The sequence below is a fragment of the Mycteria americana genome, chromosome 5, assembly GCF_035582795.1.
Source record: "Mycteria americana isolate JAX WOST 10 ecotype Jacksonville Zoo and Gardens chromosome 5, USCA_MyAme_1.0, whole genome shotgun sequence".
NCBI classification, from domain to species: domain Eukaryota; kingdom Metazoa; phylum Chordata; class Aves; order Ciconiiformes; family Ciconiidae; genus Mycteria; species Mycteria americana.
In genome coordinates, this window is record NC_134369.1 from 64186618 (window position 1) to 64199064 (window position 12447).

Below are 12447 nucleotides of genomic sequence, written 5' to 3' on the forward strand. Positions count from 1 at the left end.
CACAAGAAATAAGAACCTAACTTGTTAAAGCAATTTTTATTTAAGTATTTGGATGGAAACTTTCATATCATGAGTAAAAATACTAGAGTTGAATGTAGTTAAAGAAAAAAAAAAGTCAAGATGATGGGCTCTCTGTGCAAACACAGCAGTTTCTGATGGAAAGGGGAAGCAAGGGTTTTCGTAACATACTCCCTTTCAAATAAAAAAATTAAATGCTAGTTAGCTGCAGTACATGTCATCATTTTTTATACAGTCAAGAGAATGAAAAACAAAAAAAAGCATTTTAAGAGAACGCAACCTACAATGGAATAAATTCATTCGCAGCAGAGACAGAATAAGACTGCTTTTATGAAAATTACAAAGAAACATGATACAACAAAAATAGGGTGTGGGGAATTTTCCACTAAGATTAAAAATGAAAAACAAAAAAAAAAATTCACTTTTTGAACACCATTATTATTCAAACACATACGAAGTTTCAATGTAGTTTTTTCCTTATACATGGGAAACACTGTTAAAGTGAATCTTCAAGAGTGAGAAGGCACCATGAACTGTTGGCTGATACCTTTAATGCACACTCAAGAAAGACGAAATGATCTGGCATGATGCAAAAAATCATTAAGTGTTTATATATATTCATATATTTTTTCATAAAAAAAAAAGCGGCAACAAGTCATTACTTCAGTGCCAAAATGTACTTTTGTCTGGTTGACTCACTCATTAAGATGATTTCTCACTTAGACCTGTATGGTATTTTTATACAGTGGTGAAAGTGGGTGATTTTGCATTCTTGCATTCCATATTAGATTGGTAAATTAAGCGTTTTCTAGGTTCTGAGAAGCCAATCCTATGAAGTATTCCTAAACTCTATGCAAATGGAATAATTAAATGCACTGCCTAGAATGGAATACTCATCTGTACGACGTGGCAATTCCACTGGATTCAGTTTGATATGTAATGCCTTGTAGCAGATGTTATAACAAAAATAACTTTTGCTTTTTGATTTACCTCACTGAGGCCATTAATGCTGTTCCTATAGTTGGTTTTCTGGAGTTGGATGACACTTCACTGCTGTCCAAAATGAGTTTGAACCTTAACCCTCCAGAGTTTGTTCACTTTGTTGCTTATATTATTGCACTAGCTACTAAAGTCTTATATCTTCCTATATAAATCTAATTGTTCAGAGTGCAGATTCTATATTTAGATAATGAACTGTATGAAATAAATAAAATAAGGGGATTTTCTGGTCAGAGTTGCTGATATGTTGAATACCTTAATTATTTCTAAAGTAAACAGTTTTGGTGTATATTCTTAAAAACCTATGGTCATTCAGCATAAAAGCCTTGACGTAATACTTTAAGAATGGATTTGTTTTCCTTCTCAAAAATGCATCAAAGAATTGTTTTAAATACAGAATCTGTGAGGCTTCCTAGAAATTCATCTAAATCGTAATACAAACACAGTTTGTAATTCAGATAATATAGAAAGTTCTCTAGTGTCCATTGAAGTAAGGTCCCCAAAATGCAGTCTGTTTTGTTTCTGAATGGGAAAACATTGCAAAACATTAAGCGGTTCCACTGGCTGAATAGGAGAACTGAGGAAAATGAGGTCTTCTCTCATTATCTACACAATCCATGCTGTCATCTGAAAAATGAAAAAAACAGTAGACAACATTTGCTACCTTTTAAAGTAAACAAACAATAAGATAATGCACTGTGAAGTTATTTCAGAAAACTTCACGGTCGGCTTTTTCTTCCACAACTTGAAAGGACAAAGCAACAGGAAGTCTCAAATCTCACCCCATTAAATGGGCATCACAGAGGACCCTGATTGTTGTATGCAAACAGTTGTTCGGATGTCCATTTAAAATTGCTAGGAGCTGCATTGCTTGAATCCATATTCAGTGTTCTGAATTTCTGGCAATTGCTATTTCAGAGCATCAAACGTGTTCAGTTACCATGAAAATAAAATATATTTTGATTGAATATGGACGTTAGTCCATAGTCAACTGACTGCTTGCATGTACACAGTGTGTGTGCAGATGTACACATGCAAAACGCATGAACAGAAGTATTTTCCAGTGGGAATGTGCAGATTTGGAAAAGACAACAGTACAAGTAATTTCACTATCTTCTAAACCAGGTTTTTCGTTTCCCAAACAGGAAAGTTTCACATCAGTTTACCAACTTCTTGGTCAAATACACATACGGAAAACCAACAAGTTTAAACTGATGCTTTTTCACATGGTCTAAAGAGACCAGGTAACATTACAGCAAATTGTTTCTGATCGTCTGGAGAACATAGTGGGCAACATTTGGGAAAACTTTACCTTGGTCAGGAGGAGTGATTGTTATCATCTGTGCTGTAAATTCTTCATCAAAGTATCTTGTATCTGTTTCAGATGTAACTTGTGGCTTAAATGGAGGTACAAGCTATGAAAAGCAAAAAAAAAATTACTGTCCATTTACAGGTTCTTGCAGTACTGTTTGAAACAGGTAGAATTTGAAATAGGGTTATAAGCTACAGTGCCTTTTCCTACATTCTTAAAATAAGTTTAAAAAACACCAGTTCATAAAGAAGGAACCATATACAGTGAAAGGTATTTATTTAGGTGTGCACTTCCTATTTATGGGGCATTTAAGGCATTTTGTCTCTAGGATTTAATTGCACAAAGAAAAACCTAGAATCCTAACATTTCTCCAAGTAATAAATAACATGCTTACAAATTTTAAAAATAATAGTATATACTGGTTCCCCACCTAATTATGTGGAAATTGTCAACTGCGTCTAGTCAGATTTATGCTTGAGGAGGATGAAAACGAGTAAGAAAGATGCTCAGTGATACCAAACTGATCAGCTAGACTTGCTTATCACCACAAGGGTTGTAACGTTCACAAAAAAATTTCAGCTACAGAGCTACTGTGCCCATGCAGCTCTGACTGCCACTGTGCTGTAGGTCGGGCCAGCCCGGGAGAATTTAGGACAAGGCAGCAGCAACATTAAGCATTTATACTCCTGGTCTCCAAAAGCAGTTTGATATCGACTCTGAACTTAGAAAATCTGGAGCGCTTACAAGAAATCGAGCATGCTTAGTGGTGAACATTCTCCTCTTGTTACACCACGAGTCGCACTATTTGGGTTTTATTCTTGACACTCGCTTGGGCAGACAGGCTAGAAATCATCCATGTGTACCTAGGCAAGCTCTGGCAAGAGGAACTCCAGATGGAGTGGAGCTGCTTGACTGGGGCTGGAGGAGGAGCGCGCCTGGGAAGCGGGGTGGTGGAGCTGGTTGCATACAGATGCACAGAGTTGGAACACGTACAATTTTGGAGGGCAACGGAGCTGGGATTCAGACCTCGCTCACCTCCCCGCTGCACGATGCGGTAGAAACAGAATGTAAACACTGTTCTTAGCCCTCCCACAGAGGACATGTAATAGCTCTCAGCGCTGGGCTTCAGTTCGCCCACCACTGGGGTTAAGCATGGCCATCTTTTAATAGCACAGAGCCACACCAGGCAACAATTTAGGAGCGTGATTGAGGAAGTATACTGCTTCCAATCTGAAACTGCAGGGAAAGGTTTATCAAGGCAAATGGTAAATTGCTCCAACTGGAATTAAGCAGTGACCCCGAGACTTGCACTTCTGCTCTGACAGAAATAAGAACACCACCGACAGAAATCACCACCTGGAAAACATCAGCAAATCTTGAGTGTACAAAACACCTCTTCCCCACCCCCAACTTCTCCTCAAGCTTAGATCTGAAGAACCATTTGCTTGGCAAGTCAGTTAGTAAGAAAAGCACTAGCTTCAAGCTCCCTATCGGCAGGATCATCTTTCTGATCTGTTTTGAGAGCGCCTAAGAGTGTTGTCCTGTCTTGGATTTGCAGCAAACAGCAAACAACAATCCAATGAAGCTCCTTCATTTTCAATGTAAAGACTTTAAGAAGTATAATCTACATATAAGGTGATATTTCCAAATACAAAGAAACATTCTACAGTTTAAAACCAATCTTTAAAAATAAAGGGACATAAAAATTCTGTTTATTATGAAAGAGCACAATTACAGTGTATATTCATCATCATTTTTTTGAATTATCAATGATCCTCTGTGCCCAAGGATGGCTTAAAGGAGCCTGGCAAATGTTCCTGTGAAAAAAATGACATCCTTAGAAGTGGTCTTTATGTCCTGAATTTAAAAAGGAAATGGAAACAGGATATCCCAAAACCACAAGTCACTCTGAGCCTTACAGTCTTCCTGAAGCTAGTGAAGAGGGAATGCTTTGCATTATAATGTTAATAATGCTATTCTCAATCAAGTCAAACCAGCATATTATGTATAAAAATCCTGATGAGGATGAGCATTCTTTCTTTCACATTTTAACTCTATTCTCTTTCTCCTTATAGCAGTTGTCTGCCTATTCCTTAAAGCGAACCTTGGTTTGTTTTTGACAAGCTGTGCGTGCATCCATATGTGAAGTTCTATCTGTCCTTTTAAGCTAATGGTGGTTTTGGCACTCACAATGCTCCCAGTTGCTCTAGCTTGCTGTGCGCAGCACAGAGTGATTTAGGACTTGGGCACTGCAGCAGACACCTGAACTATGCACATCAGAACGACTCAGAGCAGCAATCCTAAGTCAGAACACACGCGTAATGGGCTAGCGCTGCCTGTATCATTTTCCCTTTTATTTTAGTATCTGTTAAAAGCAATTTGAGACAGATTATGATGCACCCACAAGACTGTTTTTTTTTCCCCTAGCTGTCAAATTCAGAACATTAAGCTCGAAACAGAGGGGAAGCCGCAGAAAGCTCTAACGCTGGCTTTACCAAGCAAATATGTTGCTTTACTGAAAAGCTGTCACTGCAATAGCTCTGCAGTTCAACTGGCAGAGAGGTGCCACCTGTAGCTTCCCACTGCTGCAGACCAGCACGACACCCGCAGGCTTACGTTGGTTTAAGAGACAAAAAAGACCAGAAGAAAACATGTGATTAAAATCTCATTGCATATGTTTGGCTTGTGGGCGGGAAAAATTCTGCAAATTAAATCGCACCTTTCTTTGCACCAGAGACAAACAACAACACTCTTTCAGGAGAGGCTAACGAATATTTTAAATTCTTGGGACAACCCCAGTTATTCAAAACTCCTTATAATTCAAAGCAAAGCTATGTTTCCAAAAAGCTTAATTACAAAGTGAGTATTCTCGATTACCCCAAGCCTATATTCATAAACATATCCACCATTATCTGGAGATAGCGGGTAACCAAGCTTAGCACATAAACACCTCTAAGCAGCTGACAAAATTCAGCTTTTATCCATGAGACGGCATTTCAGGTAAATGCTGCAAGATTCTCTTCGGACCACCCAGAACGTAGGCAGCAATTACTCACAGGCTTTTTGAAATCTCTTCATTTGCACAGCGTGGCTATTTCTACAGTAGGTAATGGTTTACATCCAATTTCAGATGCACATGCTAATGGGACAGGAGCAAAACCAGAACCCAGCCTCCCTGGATATTCCAAGGTCAGAAACAGTCTCAATTAGCACACTGTTTTCTCCAAAATATGTAACATTTGGAATTTCCTGGTAGTTTCCACAACAATCTGAGTCAGTACTACTATGGGACAATTTATGAAGGCTTTCTCAGTCCTATGGATAAATAAATTGCCTCCAGCTTGTATGATTTCTCCTCCATTCAGGGAAGCAGGACTACCATCAAATAACAAATAACTTCACTGAAGACATTTGGAGCCCCGTTATCAACTTTTTACCTTAACTGCAAAAAAATAGCAAACCCCAAAGTATTCAGCTTGTCAGCTGGGTGAAAATGGGGATAACCTCCTGTTTAGACCAGTAATGCAGATACGCTTTTTACATTATACTGGATAAACTCCACACAACTCCCTCCTGTCCTCATGACCGCACACAGCTCACTCTCAAGGGATGCTTTGAAAGGACAGAGGTCTAAACTCTATCTACACTTTCAAGGTACAAAAACTTATTTTACGATTTTTCAGTTCCGTTTAGCCACACAAATCTGTGAGGAAGTGAAAGAAGAGAAGGAAACAGAGCACTCTTTGTAATTGTATACAGGCACTGAACAATTTTCCCACTACGGTATGGAAACCAGCAGTGTTATGCTCTGTTTTTTAAGAATACAAACAATGCTAATAGATCACTGTATTAGTTTTACCGAAAGAATCCGAAGAATTAAAACTCAGTTTGTGCTAAGTTTCTTACCTGCTCCCACCAACTGCTGAGAGAACTGAACTGTATTTAGAGATCAAACGAGATCTGATATCATGAGGGGCTGCAGGGGGAAGGAGGGAAATCAGGAAAGGCTGGGATTGAGTGAGATCATGTGGCACCAGTTGATGGGAGCCTTGAATCATCAGACCCACGTTTTAGTTAGCTGCATTTCACGCGAGCATTACGGAAAACGTGGCTGGTGAGAATCAAATGGGAGAGGACAACAGATCGCCCTGAGAGCACAAAGCAGGGCATCTTGGAGGAGTGGAGTAAGTTATCTGTGAACAAAAGGACAGTGAGGCACAGACAACTGATGAAACACACTCATATGGAAAGGGCTGGGCTCTTTGACTTCAGTGGCTCCCACTGAAAAACTCAGTGGGTCTCAAGGAAAACCATTGAGAAACACCACAAAGTGCAGACACTTCCCATCAGCCCTCTGTCACCAAAAAAAAAAAAAAAAAAAAAAAAGGTTTGGATTGATGTAAAAGCCTGCACTTGCCTATTCAGTCTAATTTCATCATTCAAGACAGGAAAAATGCAAAGGGAACAAACAGCCCACCTTCCACTACTGCTTCTAGGAAGTTTTGCTTCCACATGCTCAGGAACCAACAATAACTCCTGGGCTCGCAAGGGATATGTCAGTTGATAGCAAGGAATGGCAACAAGAATTCACAGGAAAAGCCATTTTAAAAGCTTATATACTGTCTAAACTTGGAAGCAATTTTTGTTACATCCTATTTATTCAGTCACAGAAACAAGTGTCTCATTGAGCGATACTGCTCTCATTGAGAAAAAAAAGCTTTGGTTCCAAAGTAATCCGATTACAGTATTTTAAGAAACATGAAGCAATTTAGCCTTGTTAAAAACAATTGCAAACCTCTTCCATAGAGGGCTTCTGTGTACCTTACAGAGGGCAACAAAACTTGAAACATTCAGTATATCCACAGCTACAATTCACCTTGGGAGAACAGTTGTATAAGTACCTTTTTCTCGTATACATCTTGCCAAACAATGCCAGCAAAGAATTTGTGCTGCATAATCTCCTTGGCATCATCAGGACCGCCACCTAACCTGTTTGGGGCAAAATAGGTAATTAAATGTTTGAGTACAATTATTTTTCCCATACAGTTTTTATTAAATAGTAGTAAAGAAATTCTGAGTTTATATAATACATTTGGGAGCAGTTCTAGCATTTGCTTCATATTTGGTTTTTTGTGCAAGGGCTGCAGGATAGTCTATTTTAGGCTTCAACACAGTTCCACTAAAAGATTTGAAAACATGCTAACAAACAGAATTAGAATAAAGGTCTCTCTTAAACAAACAAACAAACAAAAAAAATAATAATCACAATTCCAAAGACCTGGCCTTCAGGAAAGATGCTGTCCTAGGGACCACGGCAGATCCTGCAAGTAAAAGGTCTGAGCCACACACCCTTCTTCTTTCCAAATTAAGAACTGACTAGCCCTTACAATTTTCTAGAGCAGACCGATGCCAGCAGTAAAACTGAATTCGATTTTGAAGTGTAATAGAGGCAAGGATTTTTAAGACAAACTGATTTATGCAACCTGTTTTAAATTTCCATTAAAGAAAACAGTTGACAACTGCAGCGATAATATCGTGTTGCATGCAAATCTTTCCTCCTCCTCGGCTTCATGAAAGCACAAAGGGTGTTTTATTGACTTAAGGTATATCAAGATAAAGCACTTTTATTCCAAAATAAAACTGTCCACACAGCTTATAGATACAATCAGTTTAGTTGCAGTCTTGAGGTAACAGATGCTTAAATTTTGCTATGGAGGTTAAAATGTTCTCTAAAAGATTGAACCGCATCTGCAAGCAAAGGCATGCACTGAGAAAACAAAACACATACTGAGTAATCAGCAGGAGACTTACTTTCAGGTAAAAAGGTTAAGAAGACGCTCAGAATTTTAAGTACAAGAGGTGTCACCATGTCATTCCAGGCTGACCTCTACTATCTGCCCGTTCTCTGACTCTTGGTGCCACTGGCAAACTGAGATATTATCCCTATTTTAAGAGCTTGGAACAACGGCTCTACACGACCAAGGCGAGAGCTATACTGCTACAGAAACACGAGCCAAGGACCGTTCTTCAAACCTGAAGCCAAGCTGTCCGGCCAGGTCTCATCCTTGCTGCACAGCAGTTGGCCCTGAATCTCCTCTGGGCCACATGTAGTAACCCTGTGGCCCTAATACATGATTATTTGGGGGTGAAGGGAAGGGTTTCAGATCAGAATAACAGAGATAATGTGAAGGCTGTGCTACAGCCCATTGAAGTGGTATTTTGACAGCTTGAGACTGTACTGCATGCTCTGGGACACAGGTTGAAGGCACAATGCTATCGGGACAGCGCTGGACAATTGTTTAGCGAGGAGTCGTCAAATCCAGTGACGCTTTGTCCATACTGCCAACTGGGAATGGATCCTGGTGCATGCAACCCTCTCAGCCATGCCCGAGCACTGTCTTCAGAGAGCGCAAGCTGGCAGAGGCCACAGCTGTACCAGAGAGACCAAGCAGCAGAGGCGCCGGGCAGTTCAGAGTCCATGCTTGCTTCCCGGCCCTCCTTCATTTAGCAGCACAGCAACCTAAGGGGTTTACTCTTTCACCTTCCTTCAGGAAATGTGCAGTGGAAGAGGGAACGGATCCCCAGTCTTCGAGTCGCAAAGTGTTGGGTGATGCTCTCCTTCCCCAGGTAAGCTCTAAGACCAAGCCTAAGTGCACCCTAGAGCTCCACAGGCCAAACCAAGCTGGAAGATGGCTCTCCCATCTGCCTGGCAGCATGTTATACAGCTGCAGAGCAGCCTGGAACAGAGACAAACTCTGTGAGTAATCATCTCTCGGTTGGTTCCCCACAGGTCTAGAGGCTTTGCCAAGTCTCTGCCAGGCTCCTCGTTGCTGCCCCAGCACAGATGATGAGGGCCAGTGATGAAGAGGGTGGAGTCGATCCTCTTTATCCACAGATGTCAACAGACTGCAATTCTGCACAGAACTTCAGGAGTGACTATGAGCTAAGAAGAACCTGAATCGTGTTCTGCAGAAGCATGCAGGAAGGCTGTCTGGCTGCAGCCATGTACGAGTGTTTTGGAGAACATGTTATCTAATACGAGCCTTTGTTCCATGAAGGGCAAATACCTACTCAGGGAAATACCAAGAAAAACCCCAGATGCTTTACTTACCTTTTAAAAATCTATACTATTAAACAAATCCTTTCAAAGTGAATGGGGAAATGATAGAAACTGCCTATTTTGGATATGGACTTATTCCAAAATGCACTCTTGTTTTTCAGAATTATTATGAAAGGACCCTCTCAAGGAGAGCAAAATTAAATCAGCACCTAATGCAAAAATCATGGTTAAGCACCACTGAGAACTGAAAGAGCAGCATGTTTGTCTTTCATAAGGACATAAAACAACTGAAGAAAAACAGAGCAGGAATAAAAGTATTGTACAACAATCTTTTAAAGAAAGTTAAATTCTGTGCACTTAAGTCTTCAGACAGAACCAAAAATAGTATAAATAGGACTCAAAAAGAAAACGCTACTGAGATTTACAGTATACAAGGAAATATAACAGAAAGTGTAGAGGCTAAAAAGCAATTAAAAAAAAACCCACAACAAACCCCTCAAAACCCAAACTTCTGTCTACATTGGTCTCCTTAAAAAATACCTGCCAAACAGTTCTGGTTATACATTTAACTTCCATCTATATTTGAGAGCCTATGTTTCAGCTGAATCCCAAGGAGAAAATTATTAATAAAGTGCAACATCAATATTAAACTGAAACCATTTCTACATTTTTAGTTTTTATGAAACTGTGTATTGCTTGCAAGTTACTTTAATCATTTAATGACAAATGTCTGTGCTCCACGAGTCAAGGGCAATCAACTATCATTCCACAGAGAAACCATATGCAAATATCTTTTAAAATGTGTGTACTGTAATTTTATATATATATATATAAAAAAATATAGTGTATTTATACACACAGTCAACAGTCAAAGTAGTATTATCACAGGCCAGAAGATTGCAATTAGTGGATCACAGGAAAAATACTGTTTCTCTACTTGTCCTTGTAAAAGTAAACAGTGCTCAGCACCCACGTCCAATCCCAGCTCTTTAAGAAGAAACCCACAAACTTTTAGTTCTATAGTTAAAAAGCTTCTACAGTAAGAATGGCCAGACTCCAACACAGGAAAGTGGGCAGCAACTGCCTTCTGCCCTGCCCAATAATCCCATCCATAAGCTTGTGCTTCACCATATTAGGAGCCACAATACAGATTCTAACCGTGGGCGAATCCTCATCTGAAGAGACTGTCATACTTTTATGTGACCGATTTCTGTTGTTTACAGATTTGCACATGCACCATCCTCACTGGAGAAGACGGCCACAGTTTTAGGCACCATTTCTGTTGCCGTTCTGTCTTCACATGTTTTCTCTGACTCCTCCCTGCCCACAAACCTGGGTCTACAACAGTGCCAATATACCCACCGGACTCAAGAAAGTCAGCTCAGCAAAAGCTATTAGTGTTCACCAGCTCAGAGCACACAGATGCGCATTTCTCCTCTGATACAGTCAGGATGGAGACTACTAACTTCTTTTACTATGGCCCTTACCTTCAGAGGTCTCATAACAGCCACAGGGAAGGATTTAGGAACTGCACCGACATTGCTTTCCTGTGACGGGCACTAGCAGCATGGAGAAGCTCTGGTTGGCTTTGGGAACAGCATGATTTGATGACTCCAGATTTGGAAAGAAAAGGCCATATTCTTCCCAAAGCCCTGTACACACAGTCTTTGGGGGCTTTCCTGCTCAGAGCTTAAGACTTTTGGAAAGCCTAATGCAACTCCCAGCTCTGTGCTGAGCTTTACTTCCCCATTTCTTCATTAACCACATGCATGCGACACAAACGTAGTGGACCCAGTAGCACTGGAAAAAGCTCCCACCCTCCAACATTAGTAACCACAAAGGAGTCGTGTTTGAGGATGCTGAGGCTTGGGAAGTCTCTAAACTACTGATTTCTAGAAAGCTGGGAAAAAAGTATCTTTAAATTTGCCTTTTATGTTTTCCTCAGCTTCAATTTAGATTTCTTATGGGTGAACTGTTTGAGTTTGCCCAAACTCATTCTGAATAGCTTTGGACTGAACCGATTTAGACTAAAATTACCATGCACAACAACTAAATCTCAGTCTACCTCAAAGCACCTGGTAAAACACGTATGAAGACTTGATGAGCACTCTGCATTTCAAGTGATACCCAGGACACTGGAGTTGTCTGGAGATAGAAACACTTTTGTACTCAAGACACACACATTTCAGAGAAAACACAAGACACTTGTCATGCGTGGTTTCAAAACTCTGGATGCCCACAAGGCATGAAGTCTGCTGCCTAAGAGGACCAGCTATTCAAGATTACCTCCTCCTGCCTGCCACCAACTAGCTGGGACCACCTCCAGGCCCCTGCAATCCCCATGACTGTCACCTCTACCTCTTCCAACTCCAGCAGTGGCTGTGTGGGCTGCAGACCTAGTTGTGTCCAAGAGCAAGTTTGCTCAAGCCATCTACCCTTCCCATAGCAGAGCACCACAGAGGACAGAGACATACCCCTTAACTACAAATCGCCTGCTTTCACAAGGAAAAAAACCCAAGGAGTTTAGTTTTCATGCAGGGAAAGGCTTGATTGACCCTGATCTTCCTGAGCATCTGCAGCCAAAGTTGCACTCTGGATGTGGAAAGAACCACCATCACTAGAAAGAACAAAGTGCCAGATCTCTGTGTGGCTGCAAGGACTGATCACCGTTTCCCATTGACCACCTTCAGCACTCCAAAGCCACAACTACAAGTCATTAAATCTTTTAACAGGCGTTTGTGAAATGCTACATCATCTTCCTCTCATTCTTCCTGAATGGCAAGGTCCAACAGCACCACAGAAGACAGAAGTAGATGAAGCAGCTTGTGACAAACCCCATCTGAAAGAGGCTGAACAACCCTGACCTATGACAGGGAGCACTAAGGCATGCAGTGAATACACATGATCAAAATTCAGAGGAAACCATCCTGAAGTTCTCTCAAGTTTAAAACCTGCCAAGATTCAGAGCTTGCAAGACACTCTGCTGATTACAAACCCACCCACTCGTCTAAACTCAGCTCGTTTACATGGAGCACTCTGATCCATGCCCACTTTCACA

At 40.6% G+C, this 12447-nt stretch overlaps 1 protein-coding gene across 3 annotated transcripts in view; it reads right to left on the reverse strand.

The window, feature by feature from the left end:
- Positions 1 to 654: 654 nt before the first annotated feature.
- AKT1 (AKT serine/threonine kinase 1) overlaps positions 655 to 12447 on the reverse strand; it is a 74560-nt gene continuing 62767 nt past the window's right edge. For all 3 annotated transcript variants that reach the window (XM_075503715.1, XM_075503713.1, XM_075503714.1), the window contains 3 exons: positions 7231 to 7318; positions 2330 to 2432; positions 655 to 1644 (listed from right to left, as the gene is read on the reverse strand). In XM_075503715.1, coding sequence (XP_075359830.1) covers positions 1565 to 1644; positions 2330 to 2432; positions 7231 to 7318 — 271 coding nt within the window. In that variant the 3' untranslated portion in view covers positions 655 to 1564. The remainder of the gene's footprint in view (positions 1645 to 2329; positions 2433 to 7230; positions 7319 to 12447) is intronic.